At 33.3% G+C, this 21,252-nt stretch overlaps 1 protein-coding gene across 6 annotated transcripts in view; it reads left to right on the top strand.

Annotated features, from left to right (window-relative positions):
• The window catches only part of TBCK (TBC1 domain containing kinase), a 207,396-nt gene that overhangs the window by 46,767 nt on the left and 139,377 nt on the right, over positions 1-21,252 (top strand). For all 6 annotated transcript variants that reach the window (XM_055587900.1, XM_055587898.1, XM_055587901.1 and 3 more), the window contains 6 exons: positions 5,390-5,504; positions 7,187-7,260; positions 12,056-12,197; positions 17,581-17,641; positions 18,916-18,977; positions 19,156-19,217. In XM_055587900.1, coding sequence (XP_055443875.1) covers positions 5,390-5,504; positions 7,187-7,260; positions 12,056-12,197; positions 17,581-17,641; positions 18,916-18,977; positions 19,156-19,217 — 516 coding nt within the window. The remainder of the gene's footprint in view (positions 1-5,389; positions 5,505-7,186; positions 7,261-12,055; positions 12,198-17,580; positions 17,642-18,915; positions 18,978-19,155; positions 19,218-21,252) is intronic.

Here is a 21,252-nt window from a genome sequence, read left to right as displayed (position 1 = left end):
GAGCTAGAAAAATTGTAAGAATCTAACAACTTAGTCTAATATGGTCGCTCATTCTTTTTTCAATAAATGAAAGACTAGAGGGAGAGGTATATTTTTAACAAATTATTGATAGTACTTTTTGTGGATAAGCATTGTTTGAATTTAAGCAAGTCATGCTTTCTTGATTTACTGAGAAATTATATACTGTCTTATAAATGAAGTTTACACTGTTAACCCATTACTATTCTAACATACTTTTTTTTTTGAGTTGTTATTTCCTTAGTGGTGATAAACTTGATCTTATCTTCACCCTCTTGCATCATCATAAATGTCACTGTATACATTTATGGAACACCCATTATTTGATACACATTTATAGAGCACATTCCTTATAGACACTCTGATGGGCATAGGGATTCCAAGGTGAATAAGCTTCAATGTACTCAGGGTACCACTGTCTCAAGGTACAGTGAGAGAGACAAACATAAACAGAAATTATTACTATAGAATTAATAAACCTTGCAACTATGTATAGTTGCAGAATATAGAGATGTACAATTCTACCAGGGTTAGAGCCATTGAATGAGAAGCCATTAAGGATCCTGGCCAAAAAAAAAAAAAAAAAAAAAACCCATTGAAATTACAGAATAGATCTAGAATTAAGAAGAATGTTAAAAAAAAGAATGGTTGAGATAACAGTGGAGGCTTAGAGAAAAGGGACCTCAAGGTCTTAATGAGATTAGAGAGCAGGTCCTCAGGAAAGGGGAACAGAGAAATACAAGATTTTAGTTGAAAATCAAGATGTTTTGAGTAAGTAGCCAGTGAGCAATGTCTCTTGACAAACTATCTGTATTTCAGGATATTGGCTGGAGTTAGATGAAAATCTGTGGCTATACACATGTGAAGCTAACTAATCCTTATAGATTTTAAACGCCTGGTCTTGGCCTCACTATATTTTAACCAACTAAGCTAAACAGCTGCAGATAATTTACAGATGATTGTCTCAGAAGAGCACAGTATAAATTTCCTTTGAAATACATCTGGAAAGGGATAAACAAAACATACTTTGTATTGTACTAACTTAATAGATTTGAAATTCATTAAGCCATATTTAAAATCCAAATACACCCAAGTTGACTCATGCCTAGAAATTATCAACATTTGTTCTTGATGGTACTGGTGGTGATGGTAGTCATGTTTTTCTCTCTTTTAGTTTTTATTCTTACTTTCCCAAAATTTATGATTTTGTAGGTCATTTTGTTCTAACCAATGTAATAAATAAATTTTTTTTTTCTTTTCCTCTCAAGACCAAGGAAAAGGATGATTATCTTCTAACTTATCATTGAATTCCAACTGTATCAAAATTCTTTTGAATTGAACTATATTAAAATTGTCAGTTTTTAAATCTGTCTTTTCAGCTATACTGTGGGTTTTTTGATTGTGGAGATCAGATTTCATTCTTGGTGTTCATGGAGCCTAAAAATGCAGAGGCCTAAAATCATAATGCCAAGCAGTTAATAGCCACTTAGTTGATGTATTTGAATGTAAATTAAAGTATCTCAACGTGTCATCTTGCTTAGTCAGAAATTATCAATCATCATTTTAAAGCTATCTTTAGTCGTATCTTTGTGTTTATAACAACCAAGGATTCTTATGCTCATTAAACTTTTCAGATTTTCAGAGACAATGGTAACAAAGTAGATGTTGACCCTACCAGTCTCTGATAGTAGCTAGTAATTAATAATTTCAAAAGGAAGAGAATATTTTCTGACCTGATTTAATTTATGTTTTCCAGGTTAGTGATAGATTTCTTTATTAACAAGGTTCAAACTTAGAAATTGTGTAGAATAAAGTCCTGTTATCCCCTACATTTTTTTTTATTGTACAAGTCCCATTCTCTTTATCCTAACTCTCCTTCTGGAGTCCGTTTTCAATTAAACTGTAACATACTGTTATTGAATATATGATGTTTTGCCTTGTTGTTGCATTGTACTTCTACTGGCTACTTCAAAATAAGTTTTAAAAGGATTTCATAATTTAAGTTCTTGGCAGTGTTAAAAACAGCTTTAAAAACAAGTAAGTATACAAAATTCCACAAGTATTGATTTCTTCTTCCCACTATAGAAAATAGCATCAGCTTCTTATTCTCTTTTATACTTGTATTTTAAAATAAATTTAAAAATTAAATCATAAGAGTACAACAGGCAGAAAAGCAAATCTGATTTCCTGTCTGATTTAAATTGAAGAATACTGGTTCCATTAACCATAATTCATGTATAGTCTTTAGTAACAGCTAAGAAAAGATGTGTCATGAGCTTCAGCTTTATAATTCATATTTTTAAAAATTGTGTCAGTGTAAATACTTATCAGCTCAGTAATAGCATGAATGTGCTTCTTGACATGCAGGTGTTTTCCAGTTATATCTTAGAATCAGCTAACAAAAGCAGGTAGATTAAGTAGAAGATGTAGTCTTCTGTTTTCAGCTGTTTCAGAACTGGTTTAATAAAAAAGTTATTTTAAAGATTTGGTTTCAATCTCATGAGAAAGACATCTGTATTGAAATAGTGTGCCACTGAGGCCCCCTAGTGTCGCAGCTGAATATGGCATCCGCGTTTAAGATTTTGTGACGTGTTCTGTGTATATGTATGTGTGTGTGAGAGAGAGACAGAGACAGAGAGATACAGAAAGAACAAAGACGAGAGATTATTACCTGAAAGCTGGCTCAGAACAAATGATCACAGGAAACTGTGTTCTTATGTTTTATTTGTTAATCAACCTCAAGGAAAAGTTTCCTTTTTTTTAACAGGGGAGGGGGTTTGCATTCTTTCATGCGCACATTTTTATCAATATTACTGTAGTTGTTTTAAAGTTTGGAATCTTTTCGTTTACATAGTTGGTTTTTATTTTTGTTTTTTGCAGATGTTAATGAAAACTATTAATTCTAAATTGTTCTTGTGCCACAGATTCCTTATTTGCTTAGTACTGGCTGTTGTGGTGCTTTAATATGGGAGGAACTATTTGATAAATTAGTTTGTAGATCAGTTTAATAAGCATTCTTTATAAATAGTAAATTCTCTTGTTTTATTTTTTACATACTTCATGTAGAATATCAACTTATTGCTTTATTTTAAAATATGGCTGATAACCGGAACCTACCAGACATATGAGGGAAGAAATAGTTTGAGAGAAAGAGAGCCGAGGGACAAAAAAAAATTTTTTTAAACTTAGCCCAGAGGAAATGAAGATAAACACACTTTTTTGTTTCCTAAATTAAAAATAATTCTAATAATTATCCTCAGAGAGACTCAAAAGAATAATAAATTCATAGCCAAAGAATGGGATGTACTGGAAAGGAACAACTAGAGACCAGAAGAGAAATCTTGGAAATTAAATAATAGGCCATGCTTATAGGAAATAAAACATAAAGTTGATAGAATAAATCTAATTTTCATCTGCCCCCTAAGAGTTCTGACTAAAAGATACAGTAGAGGGAGAAAATAATCAGATACAACAAATCAACTTTTCCTTGTTAATGTTTTTGTCTTAATGGAACATGAACTTTTAGATTGAAAGGGCACACCTAATACTTACACACACAAATTCTCAAATGCTCACACACTGGACATATTGGACTAAAATTTTTATAGATCTAAGAATATGAAGTATAAAAGAATCCTGAAAGCTTCCAGAGAGGACTAACAAGGTATCTACAACAGAATTAAGATCAGACTGATATTTATTACATTTGTTACTATCAATAAAGAACATTTGAAGACAAGAAGAAATTCTATGTTTAAATATAACAGTAAGACGTTTTAAGACATGCCATGCTTTAAAATATCTACTCCTGCCACCCTTATGAAAAATTTTCTAATGAGTGTATTCTAGCTAAAGAAAAAAGAAACACAAAAATGAGGTATAAAAATGGTGGTAGCTGATGATAATCTTCATGAATACAGTTATAATTAAAAAATAAAATTATAATATAATTATAAAATTATATAAATTTATATAATTTTATATAATAATTTAATAAAATTATAGCATCTAGAGTTATAATTATAAAATTATAGTATCTATTAATCCTGATGATGGAGGTATCTCCTGAGAGCTAGGGGTTAAGTTGGCTTAAGTTTTTATTTCCTTCTCTGCTTAGTTCTGCGAATTTTTACTGTACGTAGTGTAGCGGCGTACCAGTTGCTTCCCATCTGTCTCAGAGTAAAAGCCAAAGACCTAAATGGCCTAAAGTGATCTCGCCCTCTGACCTTGCTTCCTCTCTGACCTCATCTCCTCTCAGCCCTACCCTTTGCTCACTCTGCTGCGTACACAGTAGCTTCTTTGTGTTTTTGATGTTTTTTTCTCTAATTGTTCCATTTGTTCTTTTCTCCTTTTATTCTACCTGCTTTTAGGTTAACTATTTTTAAAATTATTTCATTATGTCTCTGTTATTAGCTTGTTATTTATACCTTTTAAAAATTAATTTAGTAGTTACTCAGATATTAATTTGATTTTTTAAAGTATGATTTAAAATTAAAAAAATGAGACTAAAAGAAATCTATACCTTAATATTAGTGGTTTGTGGGATTGGGTTTGAACTAATCTCCCCTGCTTTTCTGTATATTCTTCCTAACTTCCCATATGAATAATGTTTTATTTAAAAAAAAAAAAGAGAGGGAGAAGGGAGGAGAGAGAGAAAGAGGAAGAAACTGGGCGTCCCTATGGAAGTTGGCTTAAGAGAGCATAGGATAAGAAAGAAATATTTGATAAATCATAAATTTTGGACATTACCTTGCAGACTGATATGGAAAGTAAGCTCATGTCTCTCTGCCATAAAATATAGCTGTTTTTCAGGGACATTGGTGTGTTGTCTTGAGCAGGATCCATGGTTTTCATTGATTTGGTTCTGCCATATATCTGAAATTTCCTGATAATTTGTTAAAGCCCAACCTGCAGAAGGTCATTTGCACCCCACCAATATTAATCCCCCTTTCTGGGGAACGGGACTGCAGTTGGAGTAGTTGTTACAAAGAACTGTAGGTTCTTTGTAAGATCAATTCTGCTGTAATTGTAAAATCAAACATGCCTGAGTAGATATTTTAGAAAATGTATAGAGTCTATTTTCTCTGAGTAGAGGTGGTACAATAAAAAGAAAACTCTTTGGGAAATTCCCTGGCAGTCCAGGGACTCCATATTTTCCCTCCTGAGGGCCTGCCCAGGGTGGGGAACGGGAACTAAAATCCCACAAACTTCATGGTCAAAAAAATAAAATAAAATAAAAAATATATATGTAGGTATGTATATAGGTAGATATTTGAATTTTATCACTGAACCTCATTTTATTTCTTAAAACAGGTTCTATATCTGCTTTGTAATTGATCTATTGATCTGTGACTTTTTGTTTTCTTTGTAGCTATTCAAAGGTTTTGTGCATAGCATTTGAGGTACTTCAGGGCTTGCAGTATATGAATAAACATGGTATAGTACACCGGGCACTGTCTCCTCATAATATCCTTTTGGATCAAAAGGTAATCCTCAATAGTACATTAAATATTTGCTTTTTTATTTCAGGTTGTAGCCTGCTGAAAGAATTAGAATGTCTTAAGAGTATTCATAATGAAAAGATTATATGAACATAATGTACTTGTGGTTTAAAAAGAAAGTATCTCTAATTATATAAATCCATGTGTCTTTTACATGCACTGTTCTTTTTTCCCTGTACTCATTTTCTGTCTTCATGTTTTATTTTTCCTTTCACTCATTTTGTGAAATACACATTGAGACTTCTCAGACCACTCTCTGTGAATTTGCTTTTATCTTAAAAAAGATTCTCTGACTATTTACATTTTTCTCACAGTACAGCTGAATTGTGTTTTCTCCATTTTATTTTTCTTTTCTACTTTCTTTTTTACTTTGTCAATTGTTTTCTTTGTTTACCAGCTGTTTGTACGTAGCTTATTTTTTAAATTGGAGTGCTGATTCTCTGCTTGGATTCTTATGGGGGATTAAATAAGAAGCTGCTGCTATTGCTGCTAAGTCGCTTCAGTCATGTCCGACTCTGTGCGACCCCATAGACGGCAGCCCACCAGGCTCCCCTGTCCCTGGGATTTTCCAGGCAAGAATACTGGAGTGGGTTGCCATTTCCTTCTCCAATGCATGAAAGTGAAAAGTGAAAGTGAAGTCGCTCAGTCCTGTCCGACTCTTAGCGACCCCATGGACTGCAGCCTACCAGGGTCCTCCATCCATGGGATTTTCCAGGCAAGAGTACTGGAGTGGGGTGCCATTGCCTTCTCCGAAATAAGAAACTAGTCCACCCCTATTATGGGTATTATGTGAATTATGGGTAGCAAGGTGATTTTTTCAAGAATTTTATTATTTTTTTCATAAGCATATAAAATAGTTTGAGGAAACTTTTTCTGGGGAATTATTTTTTGTATTAGTAGGATTTTTCTCTTTCTTCTAGACTTTCAGTATATGCTCTATGATATTAAAAATATAAATAAAATGGTACTTATAATTTCATGGTTAAGATAATAGAGTAACTAATTGAAATTGTTTCTAAAATAATGCTTTGTAATTCTGGGAAATACAGCTCTTAAGAAAAAGAACTTCGAAACTGAAAAAAAAATTTAAGTTCTAAACATCTAAAAGGGGGAAAACAAGAGATTTATATAATGTGCATTTGCCTTTTAAGAATCTTTTGTGGTATTTATGATTATTCTAAAATAATATAAAAATTGTTGGGAATAAAGCAGATTCACTAATATCTTGATTTGTGAACATACCTTTTCAAGTTAAAAACTTCGATGTCAAGTTTAAATCATAACATTGTGAATGGACTTGAAATTCCTGAAAACAATTTATTTTGTGAAAATCAACACAAAATATTCTAAGCAAGGATTCAAGAAAATTAACAACATATTTTGTTTTTTAAAGGAGCTCAGAAAATATAAGCAGCAACAATTTTTAAATGTTATTTGTCATTTTGATATATATATAATATATATTGTGTTTGTATATGTTTGTAATGAATATAAAGCAGATGTCAAACACTGACAAATTTTTAAAAATAAATTTATGATAAAATATAATTTTTCTTAATGTATCTGACTATATGATAGTGTTACTTATAAAATGTATAATCATAATTTTCCCTGCCAATAGTATGAAAATATTTTATGTGATTTTTTTTCTTCCTTGGTCATTGTAGGGACATGTTAAATTGGCTAAATTTGGACTTTATCACATGACAGCATATGGTGACGATGTTGATTTCCCAATTGGGTAAGAATATGTTTTGGGGTTTTTTTTCCTTGAGTTCTATCTTAAACTTTCTAATCTTTTATTAAGGGTTTATTTGTTAATTTTTACATGAAACTACCTTTTTAAAGTTAAAAATATCTTTATTTTCCATATACTTTTAAGAGGAGACAATGAGTTTTTCCCAGCATACAAAAGTTCCCTGATACTGATTTTTCATTGAATTAGTAGTGAAGCTAACAGATTATTGAATTTCTTCACTATATATTACAAAAATTAACTTTATTTCATTCAGAATTAGGTAAATTTAAGGCAAAAAGGCTAACAAATGATAATGTGTGTTCCTGAAAAGACTGAGAAAAATCATTCTCATGTTATTTTCTAGTGTTTTTAATTTAAATCCCTCTTCTCTAAGATATAATTGGATATTAAGCCTCAAGTCAGGTCGCTGTAACTATCAGTAATGGGGTGGATTCTATAACTGAAAGTCTGTATTGTAAGTTTGGAGAGTTTCTTTATATGGAATTCCAGATTTATATTGGCCTCCAAAAAGAGAATGAAAGTTTATTTCATCCTGGACTCAATTAAAGCTTTTAATATAGATGTTTGTATTATATTTATTGTGTGGTTGCTTTTAAAATATGTCAATAATATAATACTTTTATAAGTGTTTAATTTTGACCTTATTTTAGGTACATAGAAGTTACAAAATAGTACAAAAATTTCCCATATTGCCTTTACTTAGAGTCCCCAAATGTTAACATTTCACAACTTTTGTTTTCTCTCTTTCATCTTATATGTATATGTGTTGTTGTGTATAATATAATTTTTCTGAATTATTTAAGAATTATTAGTGTTATAATGGCCTTTTACCCTTAAATATTTCAGTTTGTAATTTCTGAAGTAAGGAGTTTTCTTTCAGAACCACAAAATAATTATCAAAATCAGGAAATTAAAGTTGATTTAATACTATTCTTTAAAGACCTTGTGAATATTTTTTAATTGCTGTGTGATATGCTTAATGGTATGCATTTGTGTTTTGCTCTTTGGGTCCTCTAAAGTCAGTTTTTGTCACTCTATTATTGGAACTAGTGGTTTGGAGTAATGATGTATGTTTCTGCAGGAAAATATGTTTTAAATTTTTTTTTTTTAAATTGGAGTATACTTGCTTTACAATGTTGTGTTCATTTCTACTGTACAACTCTGTGAATCAGCTATATGTATACATATATCCTTTCCCTTTTGAGCTTCCCTCCCTCCCTCCAACCCACCCATCTAGGTCATCACAAAACACTGAACTGGCCTCCCAGTGCTGTAAAGTAGCTTCCCACTGGCTATCTGCTTTAGACATAATAGTGAATTGTATCAGTGCTACTCTCTCAATTTGTCCCACCCTTCCCTTCTCTCCCTGTGTCCACAAGCCCATTCATTCTCTATGTCTGCATCTCTATTCCTACCTTGCAAGTAGGTTCATAAAAATGATCTCATTTATAAATTTTTTTATCTCTATAAGTTAACTTCTAGGTTTCTTACTTAAAATTTTCATTTGTTTGAACATAGCTAATCTTAAATTGTTTAATCATTCCTTCCTTTATTTATTAAGAAAATATTTATTAAACACCTTTTCTTAAGGCTTCTGGATATACAAAAATGGATAAGATAGGTCCCCAACTTCAAGAAGCTCATTATTTAATGGAAAATTTTCTGTTTTGATGACTTACTTATTAATGTGCATGAATTCATAGTTTATAGTTTTGATTACCATGTGGCTGTAGGCAACAAATAGTTGTTCTCACAAGCACAAAAACAGTATTTTATAAAAACAGCCTATGCTTTATTTGTTAAAAGAAAACCTTTTCAAATAATAAAATTAAATTTATAGTAAGGCTCTGGTATCTTCATCATGTATGATAATTACCCTTTGAAATAGCTTTTAGGCAGCTGTAGTAAGCGTGATCCTTCATTTTGTCTAAATTTTTATGTGAGAACTCCAAAAACAATACAAGCAAAAATTACTTTAATTTTTATCTTTCACTTAAAGGTGCTTTAGGTTTTAGTGATGAATAGAAGAAAGGAAGTGATTTTTTTAAAGCATATCAAACATTTTGAAGAGTTACATTTGAATTTAAAATGCTTGGATAGAATTGGTCTCATGTGCCATTTGGTTTGGCTTACTTTGAAGTCTTGGACTCAAAAGTTCTGACCAGAAAGTATCAAAGAGCAAAATGTGAAACCTTAGCCAGGAAAAATAAAGTGATCAAACAGCTAAGTCATGAAAGAAAATATTTACACCAGACGAAGCTTGCAGTTGATTCAAAAGACAAATATTAAGGAACAAAAAAGTAAAACATTAACATCTGTTTCAAAATACTGTAATGAGTTAGAAATTGGACATTCATTTCAGTTGGCCAGTAGCTTAATACCTTGTTAAAACATCAGACAGATGGTGAAAACCACTTGTATTTATCTCACCAGTCATACTCATGGCAGAGTTCTAGTAATTTTCTCTGAGTGTTAAAATGCAGTGCTAAAGAAGAGGCACTTGTTGGAAGGAGATAATCTATATTAAAAAATAAGCCTAACATTTACTATTTTATTAATTAACTTAACATGTCCTTGATTAAAAAGGAAATTAGAATATTTGGAACATAAGTCACCTCTGTACTTCCGGAGATCATCAGTCAGAAGTTTTAGATATAGCAGTTTACCTGTAGTAATCCTTGACTTTTCACTACCCATTTTATTATTTTGGAGTTAGATGTGCTGGAAATCAGAATTAAAAATGAACAGTTTGCCTTCTGGATGTATCATGCTAATGATGACAGAAATAAAGCATTGCATTTGTGTCTGTTTTTTCATTTCTATAAAACTTCTTTATGTATTCATGAATATTTGTAACAGTTTTGTGAGAGAGAAATTATTGTTCCTGTTTTACAGAGTAAGAAACCCAAATCACATGTAAAAATATATGATAGGACTGGAATTAGAATACAGGCTTTATGATATCAAGGTCATTGCTTTTCCACTAGACTTCACTTATCTGAAGAGATTTCACACATTTATTTACAAGAGTAGTATGATCAACTAAGGGTAAAATGGCATCATCGTGCCAATGTTTGTCTATGAAAATGTACCTCAACCTTTTTAGTTATCAAGGAAATACAAATTAAACCTATTGTACAACGGTTTGTGAGTCTCACCCTCAGATGGCCAGACATTAGAAAGTCTGCCACTGCTGTCCAGCAAGTGCTGGAGAAGTAAGCAATAGAATCTGTTGTACACCGCTAGGAGGAGTATAAATTGGTACAACCCCTCTCAAGAAGCATTTGGTGTGGTGTTATAAAGTTGAAAGTGCACATGTCTTATGGCCTAGAAATTCAGTGCTAGGTTTATACTCCTGGGGAGACTTTTGCTAGAAGTGTTGCTACACAACAACATACTATGTGTAGAAACACATATGCTTTTTCTAGCAACATAGTTTATAGTACAAAGAGAAACGAAATAAATGCTCGTTGACATTTGAATGAATAATATATTCATAAAACAGACATAAAAATTAATGACTTAAATCTACATACAGCAATGTGAATGGCTCTTTTAAATAAATATTGTTGACTAAAAAAAGCAAATCACAAAGGAATAATGGCAGCATAACTCCAGTACTATAAAGTTCAGATATGTGCTTGACTAAACAATATATTAATATTTTTTAGGGTTACAAACCTGGTAAAAATGTAAATAAATGGAAGAGAATTATCAACACACAAATAGGGACTTTTAGTGATAATTTCATATTCATTATTTAAACTGGTTGGTAGGTACATGAGTGTTCTTTTAAGCTTTATTCTTTACACCTTATTCATATTTAATAGTCTGTATTTTATATTTACTAAAGCAATTTTTTTAAAAACTTATGTTGGTGAAGGTTAAGGAAAAGAGGCAGTCCTATATACTGCTTATAAGAATATAAATTGCCATAACTTGAAAGGGCAACTTGGAAACACATATAAAAGTTTAAAATTCATCTACCTTGTGACTTCGTAGTATCATGTCTAGGAATTTGTCTTTCATCTATATATTTATGGGAAATGGGATATCTGTAATATATCCATGTAAGCATTTTAAGTAGTAGTCAACTTCCAAATATCCTCCTTCAGAGTTGTATCACATAAATTAAGTGTATCAATGCAATGAAATTATTGGCAGTTTTCAAAAAGAATGAGACAAATCTATACTTATTTTATAAGAATGATCTCTAAAATATATTTTGAGTGAAAAAGAGTACAGAATAGTGCATATACTATACTTCCCTATAGGGCAATGATGACAAACTATTAACTTTATTTGTACATAAATAGTGTGAGTGACTGGAGTACAGAGATTGGAGTCTTACATTTCAATTTATATGTTTTTACAGATTTTGACATTCCTACTATTCAAAAGAATAAATACTATTTTCAAAGATAAAATTTAAATAAGAGTTAAGTATAAAGAGAAGATAGGCAGTAAGGAAGAAGGAAAAACACCTCGAAACCTGGAAGTCTGAAGGCAATGTGTTAATACAGAGGAAAACAAAGAAAAGAGCTAAAAGCGAGATAGGTTTAACAGTCCTTGAGACTCGTATATTTCCTCTTGATTCCTAGACATAAGACCTGTATTATGGTAGTTAAGAATTCTTCCTAGCAAGAGTTGTTCATTTAATCTCATTGAGCTTTTGTATGGATTATACTGTACTGATAGTAAAAACGTACCACTACGTACATATTTCCCCCTTTCTAGCTCATGGTAATAAATTCATTCTTAAATTATACCATTTTAGGTATCCATCATACTTGGCACCTGAGGTAATTGCGCAAGGAATTTTCAAAACCAGTGATCATGTGCCAAGTGAAAAACCATTGCCTTCTGGCCCCAAATCAGATGTCTGGTCTCTTGGAATCATTTTATTTGAGCTCTGTGTGGTATGTATAAAGACATATTAAACTAATAAAAATAGTGTGTTTATTAGAAAAATATTTTGGGGTAGGAAAGCTATTTAGTAATAGCATCTTTTTATCCTTTTTTGCAAATTGACTAGATATGAGGATAAAAGGCTGAAATCTCAATTTGATTTTTTAAAAAATCCCACTTGACAATTTACTTGAATATTATTTTGGTATACCTAGAACTATTTGCTGGAGAAGGCAGTGGCACCCCACTCCAGTACTCTTGCCTGGAAAATCCCATGGATGGAGGAGCCTGGTGGGCTGCAGTCCATGGGGTTGCGAAGAGTCGGACACGACTGAGCGTCTTCACTTTCCCTTTTCACTTTCATGCATTGGAGAAGGAAATGGCAACCCACTCCAGTGTTCTTGCCTGGAGAATCCCAGGGTCTGGGGAGCCTGGTGGGCTAATGTCAGTGGGGTCGCACAGAGTTGGACACGACTGAAGCGACTTAGCAGCAGCAGCAGAACTATTTGCACCTGTACTAAGTATTAAAAACTTACACTGTATTAAGTGTAAAAAGCATATTTAGAAACTTTACACTAAAACTGCTTACATATTTCAGTATATTCATGCTCTCTCTCCCATCTGTGGTATTCTTTCTTCCTTACATACCTTTTCCTCCCCTATTCTGTCTTCAATAAGACTCACTTATAAGAGTTGGCTTTTTATGAGGCCTTCCTGAAATATCCTCTATATTTATTTGTGTAATAAAGACTATACAGTTATTGTAAACAAAGGAATTAAAAATGCAGTAGCTTAGAGAGTTCCCTGGTGGTCCAGCTGGTTAAGACTTCAAGCTTCCAATGCAGGGGGCACAAGTTGCATCCCTGGTCAGGGAACAAAGATCCCACGTGCATGCAGCCAAAAAAATAAAATGCCAATATCATCATAATGAAGGTTTTTTTTAATGCAGTGCCCTGAAGAACACAGATGTTTTTCTCCCTCATGTAACAGTCTTCAGAAAGAGTGGGCTCTGTTCCACAATGTCATGCCAAAACTTTGGCTATCAGGGATCGCTCCAAAAGATGCTGCTTTATCCTCCTCTTTAGCCATAAGAAAAGGAGAGGAGTGAATTCTTGGTAACTGTCTTTAAGAAGATGATGTAAAATTTGCAGGCATCAACTCTGCTTTTCACTAGTGACAGTTTACTGATGTGGCCATAGAAAGGTGCCTGATAGACCAGGATAAATTTGGAGAGACAGCTAATATTTTGTTGATTCTGCCTCCAAATACCTGCCATGGTTAGTCTCCGTTTTCTTTATTCTCTTCTGTTTTAGCATTTGTTATATGTACCTACTTGGACAATGAGGTCTTTAGGGGCAGACAATTTTATTGTTTATCTGTTGTTCTGTTTTCCAATGGATTTTTAAAGTATTTTTGAAATATTAACTCATTGATCTTTACCATAGCTAAGGATTAGGATGATATTATTTTCATTTTGTGTGTTTTGTGTACAGAAAAGTAGTAGTAGTAGCAGAAGTAGTAAAGCATAATAGTTAAAAGACAGACTTTCATAGTCAGAGAGAACTTGGTTTGAAATCTTATGCAACAAAGTGTAGTTGTGTGACTTAAGGTAACTAATGTAACTAATATAGGGTGTTATATCACAGTACATAAATGTTAGCTTTTATTATTAACACTTAAATGTTAACAATTACATGGTAGCTTATACATTGGCATTGCTTTTTCTAAGGGAAAATGCCAGACTTTGCTATCCTTTGTCTAGACCATCTTCCTTTTCATTGGTATGAAAATATAGTAAATCTCATTTTTTGTTTAAAATCACAGCCTAATTGAAAATTTTTGTTGGAATGTAAAGTATGCTGCTGCTGCTGTTGCTAAGTCGCTTCAGTCGTGTCCGACTCTGTGCGATCCCAGAGATGGCAGCCCACCAGCCTCCCCCATCCCTGGGATTCTCCAGGCAAGAACACTGGAGGGGGTTGCCATTTCCTTCTCCAATGCATGAAAGAGAAAAGTGAAAGTGAAGTCGCTCAGTCTTGTCTGACTCTTAGCGACCCCATGGCCCGCAGCCTTCCAGGCTCCTCCATCCATGGGATTTTCCAGGCAAGAGTACTGGAGTGGGGTGCCATTGCCTTCTCCAATGTAAAGTATACATAAGTGTAAATATGACAAATGTAACTTTTCCTTTTTATTACCATTAATTATATTTAAACTACTTATGATCTGGGTATTTCTTATATGAGTAATTCAGTTCAACAAATGTTGATGAGTATTTACTGTGTGTATAATAATACAACAGGCATAAACTGGGATTAAAATGTATTGTCAAAGAGCCCATGCTGCTGCTGCTGCTGCTGCTAAGTCGCTTCAGTCGTGCCTGACTCTGTGCGACCCCATAGATGGCAGCCCACCAGGCCCTTCCGTCCATGGGATTCTCCAGGCAAGAACACTGGAGTGGGGTGCCATTGCCTTCTCCGAAAGAGCCTATAATGTAATGCAAATCCATAAACTTTGAAGATAAGCACAAAGAACTGTATGAATCATAAGAAAGGAAATATTAATTTCATAATAGGGGCTTCATGACATTTTAAGAGGTACTCAAAGTTTAGACAGTCCAGTTTTAGAATGGTTTGAATCTTCCTCATCAAACCTTTAGATTTCATACAAAATATTAAATATAAATTAATAAGTAAAATGGATAGGAGCCATATCCTAGGAGACTTTGAATGCCATATTGAGAGGATTATATTTATATAAGATAGGGGAGTCATTTAAAGTTTTTAAGCAAGCTGAAATCAAACCTGCAGTTTTAGAAGATTAATTTTTTTAAAGGTGGGTCTTTTTTAATTTAATTATTATTGGAGTATAGTGGCTTTACAATGTTGTATTAGTTTCAAGTGTACATCAAAGTGCATTAGTTATACATACACATACATCCACTCTTTTTTAGATACTTTTCCCATATAGATCATTACAGAGTATTGTATACCACTTCCTGTGTTATACAGTAGGTCCTTAATAGTTACCTATTTTAATGGCAACCCACTCCAGTGTTCTCACCTGGAGGATCCCAGGGACGGCGGAGCCTGGTGGGCTGCCATTTATGGGGTCGCACAGAGTCGGACACGACTGAAGTGACTTAGCAGCAGCAGCAGCAGTGTGTATAATATATGTCAACCCCAGTATCCCAATTTATCCCTCCCTCCCCTTACCCTCAGAAACCGTAAAATTGTTTTCTACATCTGTGACTCTATTTTGTAGATAAATTCATTTGTACCATTTTTTTTTTAGGTTCCACATGTAAGCAACATTATACAATATTTATGACTTATTTCACTCAGTATGACAATCTCTAGGTCCATCCATGATACTGCAGATGGCATTATTTCCTTCTTTTTCATGGCCGAATAATATTTCATTGTACATATTTTCTTTGTATTTCATTGTACCACATCTTCTTTATCCATTCCTCTTTCAGTGGATGTGTAGGTTGCTTCCATGTCCTGGCTATTGTAAATAATACTGCAATGGACTTTGGGGTGCATGTATCTTTTCAAATTATGGTTTTCCTGGGGTATATGCCCACTTAATCATATGGTAGTTCTATTTTTAGTTGTTTAAGGAACCTCCATACTATTCTCCATAAAGGCTGTACAAATTTACATTCTCACCAACAATGTAACACTGTTCTCTTTGCACCCTTTTCAGCATTTATTATTTGTAGATTTTTTGATGATGGCCATGCTGACCAGCGTAAGATGATACTTCATTGTAGCTTTGATTTACATTTCTCTAATAATTAATGATGTTTAGCATCTTTTCATGTGCTTTTTGGCCATCTGTGTGTCTTCTTTGGGGAAATTTCTATTTAGATCTTCCGCCCATTTTTTGATTGGGTTGGTTTTTTGTTATTGAGCTGCATGAGCTGTTTGTATATTTTGGAGATTAACCCCTTGTCAGTTGCTTCATTTGCAAATATTTTCTCCCGTTCTGTGGGTTTTTTCATTTTGCTTATGATTTCCTTTGCTGTGCAAAAGCTTTTAAGTTTAATTATGTCCCTTTTGTTTATTTTTGCTTCTCTTTTCATTACTCCAGGAGGTAGATCAAAAAAGATCTTGCTTCAGTTTATGTCAGAGAGTGTTCTGCTTGTGTTTTTCTATAAGAGTTTTATGGTATCTGGCCTTACATTTAGGTCTAGAAGATTAACATTGATAGTAGTGTAAGAGATTAAAAAGAGAGAGGAGGGGCAATTTATTTTCAATGATCTCTCCATCTGTAGTTCTAATTTCATAAAACTTTAAGAAAGTTTTTTCTTCTCTATTGAAAAAAAGAAAATCAGAGCCTCTTTCACTGCATAAAGACCAAGCTGTCTTCTTAAACCTTCTCCTTCTAAGTCTTTTTAAATGATCATACAAGTTTACTTTGTTTATAATAATAGAATAGCCAAAATTTATGAAGCATTTTTCTTTATGCAGAAAATGCTAAGCAGTTTTTTATACATCATATAACCTTCACTGCAACCTACATGGCATGTATAGTTAACATTCCAGTTTATAAATGAGGAAAGTGAGGTTTAAAGTGGTAAAGTAATTTACCCATAGTATATAACCCGTGGTGGAAAGTCCAGCTTGACACACAGTAGTTGCTCAACACATAATCATTGAAGTTGTGCTTGATTCAAGACTCTTTTTCAAGGAGCCCTCTGAAGCCAACTAATAAGGAATAAGGAAACAACTAAAATATAACATGTGTATCTTAAAATAAAGGGCTATACCAGCTACTATGGAAAACACAAAGATGGTTGTCTTAAGTAATTTTGAGAAGAGGAAGGAGTGTTGTGGGATGTTTCTTAGTGGCGACAACAGATCATCTGGGTCATGATATATAAGTGAGAATTAGCTGTGTGGATGAAAGGGTGAAAAGACATTTTGGTCTCTTAATCAAATAAAACTCCTGGAGTCTTAGACAACCAGATATATCTTAGACAACCAGATATATGTGGGTCTCAAAAATGAAGAATGCTTGAGATAAAACTAAAATGTAATGATTCTTGGATATACAAAATGTTTAAATGGTAAGCATTATGCAACATTAAAAAAATGTATGTCACCAATGATTTTTCTTTAGTGGAGCCAATTCAAAAAAAATCTGATATACACGTGTATACCTGTGGCGGAATCATATTGATTTATGGCAAACCAATACAATATTATAAAGTAATTAACCTCCAATTAAAATAAATAAATTTATATTAAAAAAAAAAACAAAAAATCTGATAAAACTTCTGAAGAGAAATAGAGATAATTGAAAAATCATTTTCAGCAATGAAAAATAAAACCTCCCTCCCTGGGAAGAATATGTAAATGTTAATAAGAATTGCTTTTATCTTTTATGTAGGGAAGAAAATTATTTCAGAGTTTGGATATTTCTGAAAGACTAAAATTTTTGCTTACACTGGGTAAGTGTCTCACAATTATCTTTCAGTTATAAATATAATCTTTAGTGAGAGTAATTATACACATAGAGAATATGTTCTTCAAAATACTAACTACACTGAAAAGGCTTCACTTTCTTCAGCTTTCCAGTGATCAGTGATAAGCATTAACAGGACAGTTTAAGCACCCTTGAGGTACTATAGGAGAGCTTTTCGTGATTCACTGTAAGGAATTATAATGTTCTTGGATATAATCTTAGCTTTATGATCTAGCCAACCAAACTAACTTTTGAATCAAAATATGAAATTATAAAATTGTACTTCTCTGTAGCAGTTACCTTCAACGTACTACAACTTTTGAGCTTTCCGTTTAGTGAATTATATGTAAGTAATGACTGACGACGGAGAAGGCAATGGCACCCCACTCCAGTACTCTTGCCTGGAAAATCCCATGGATGGAGGAGCCTGGTGGGCTACAGTCCATGGGGTCGCTGAGAGTCAGACACGACTGAGCGACTTCACTTTCACCTTTCACTCTTATGCATTGGAGAAGGAAATGGCAACCCACTCCAGTGTTCTTGCCTTGAGAATCCCAGGGACAGGGGAGCCTGGTGGGCTGCCGTCTCTGGGGTCGCACAGAGTCGGACACGACTGAAGCGACTTAGCAGCAATGACTGAGGAAGAATGTTTATTTTTCCTTCTAACAAGCTCATATGTTTCACATGTGTATAATCCAAATACTTGTAATTCACATTTATAAAAATTTGTGTAATCCACTTTGAAGTAGAATAAGTTAAGGATGTATGGTAAAAAAAAGGAGAGAAAAACAGTGATAGAGCGCTTTGTATAAAAGAGTGTCAGATCGGTGTCCAGGTTAATAGGGTCTACAAATATGGATGTGTATAGAATAATATTAGTGAATATTAAATAACAATGGATTGTAAATAAAATTGTATAAAATTTTATAATTTTATTACTTTAATTTCAAAGATTGGTAATATGGCTATTAAGGAATCTTAGAGATCTATAAATGGTGTCTATAGGCTAAACCTTATACTTTAAAGACCAGAAAAAATATGTGCACATTCTTCAATTGTATTTAATAAAAACAGTCTTATAAGCATAAAAATAAAGCCTTTTTTCATTTATTAAAACATATAAGGAAAAGTCTCAAGCTTTTTAATATTCCAAGTTCCAAAATTGCATTATACAATTTAAAATAATGTTATTAAAGTTTAACTCCCAGTCTGGAAAGTTGTAAAAGCAGCTTTAATTCATGTAATTTTCCTCTTTTATAGACTGTGTAGATGACACTATAATAGTTCTGGCTGAGGAGCATGGTTGTCTGGACATTATAAAGGTTTGTCATTACTCTGTTCTTGAACATTTATTTTGCATACTTGGCATCCAGTAGCATACTATTTTAAAGCAAAGGCTTTCCAAAAAAGTCAAAACTTCTTAAAGTAGAAAATGATGTAAGTAATATAAATTTTTAAGTGGATTGTTTAAAATAATTACTTTCTCTCTCTGTTTACCAGGAGCTTCCTGAAACTGTGATAGATCTTTTAAAGAAGTGCCTCACCTTCCACCCTTCCAAGAGGTTGATATCAAGAGTTTGGGATTATTACTGAGATCTTAACATATAAGTACTTAATTTTTTAATACTAATGGATTAAATAAGAATATTAACATATGTAGTAATGTATGATTGATATTAGTATCATAACTGTTAGTTTTGGCTTTAATGTATGGTCATAAGAGAAGAAAAAAAATAATTAAAACATGATCAGAAAGCTGACATATACCAAAATCAGCCACTAGTTCATTTCCTAACCTCCAATTTGAAAATTAGCTAAACTATGGAAGGTAGATATGCCTAGATACAATGATATGAGAAAAATGAGAACAAAAGTTTATTGGCAAATAAGTATTATAGAAAAAACTTACATAGTGAGCTAAGTTAATAATTGTTGATAATGTAAAAGGATTTCCTAGAAGTTTTATTACGTTCATTTGATGATGTCACTGTTACCCATTCATTTGTCACTAAACTCTGTAAGTATGTAATATTTGAAAATAATATATTATAATTTATCTTTATGAAAACGTCTTTATCAAGACATGTTCGAATGAGAGGAATGGTATTAAAAGCATAATTTTGGGTAAATATACCACATGAATTTATCTCAGATGACCATTACATCTACTACTGTGGGCACACACCCCTTAGAAGAAATGGAGTAGCCATCATTGTCAACAAAATATTCCAAAATGCAGTACTTGGATGCAGTCTCAAAAACGACAGAATGATCTCTGTTCATTTCCAAGGCAAACCATTCAATACCAGGGTAATCCAAGTCTATGCCCTAACTAGTAACGCTGAAGAAGCTGAAGTCGAACAGTTCTATGAAGACCTACAAGACCTTTTAGAACTAACACCCAAAAAAGATGTCCATATCATTATAGGGGACTGGAATACAAAAGTAAGAAGTCAAGAAACACCTGGAGTAACAGGCAAATTTGGCCTTGGAGTACAGCATGAAGTAGGGCAAAGGCTAATAGAGTTATGCCAAGAGAATGCACTGGTCATAGCAAACACCCTCTTCCAACAACACAAGAGAAGACTCTCCATGTGGACATCACCAGATGGCCAACACCGAAATCAGATAATTATGTTCTTTGCAGCCAAAGATGAAAAAGCTCTATACAGTCAGCAAAAACAAGACAGGTAGCTGACTGTGGCTCAGATCATGAACTCCTTACTGCCAAATTCAGACTTAAATTGAAGAAAGTGGGGAAAATCACTAAACGATTCAGGTATGACCTAAATCAAATACCTTATGATTATACAGTAGAAGTGAGAAATAGATTTAAGGGACTAGATCTGATAGAGTGCCTGATGGATGGAGGTTTGTGATATTGTACAGGAGACAGGGATCAAGACCATCCCCAAGAAAAAGAAATGCAAAAAGGCAAAATGGCTGTCTGAGGAGGCCTTACAAATAGCTGTGAAAAGAAGAGAAGTGAAAAGCAAAGGAGAAAAGGAAAGATATAAACATCTGAATGCAGAGTTCCAAAGAATATCAAGGAGAGATAAGAAAGCCTTCCTCAGTGATCAATGCAAAGAAATAGAGGAAAACAATAGAATGGAAAAGACTAGAGATCTCTTCAAGAAAATTAGAGATACCAAGGGAACATTTCATGTAAAGATGGGCTCGATAAAGGACAGAAATGGTATGGACCTAACAGAAGCAGAAGATATTAAGAAGAGGTGGCAAGAATACACAGCAGAACTGTACAAAAAAGATCGTCACTATCCAGGGAATCACGATGGTGTGATCCCTCACCTAGAGCCAGACATCCTGGAATATGAAGTCAAGTGGGCCTTAGAAAGCATCACTATGAACAAAGCTAGTGGAGATGATGGAATTCCAGTTGAGCTATATCAAATCCTAAAAGATGATGCTGTCAAAGTGCTGCATTCAATATGCCAGCAAATTTGGAAAACTCAGCAGTGGCCACAGGACTGGAAAAGGTCAGTTTTCATTCCAATTCCAAAGAAAGGCAATGCCAAAAGAATGCTCAAACTCCCACACAATTGTACTCATCTCACACGCTAGTAAAGTAATGCTCAA

The sequence above is a fragment of the Bubalus kerabau genome, chromosome 7 (genome assembly GCF_029407905.1).
Source record: "Bubalus kerabau isolate K-KA32 ecotype Philippines breed swamp buffalo chromosome 7, PCC_UOA_SB_1v2, whole genome shotgun sequence".
NCBI classification, from domain to species: Eukaryota; Metazoa; Chordata; class Mammalia; order Artiodactyla; family Bovidae; genus Bubalus; species Bubalus kerabau.
This window is presented reverse-complemented; position numbering and strand designations above follow the sequence as displayed.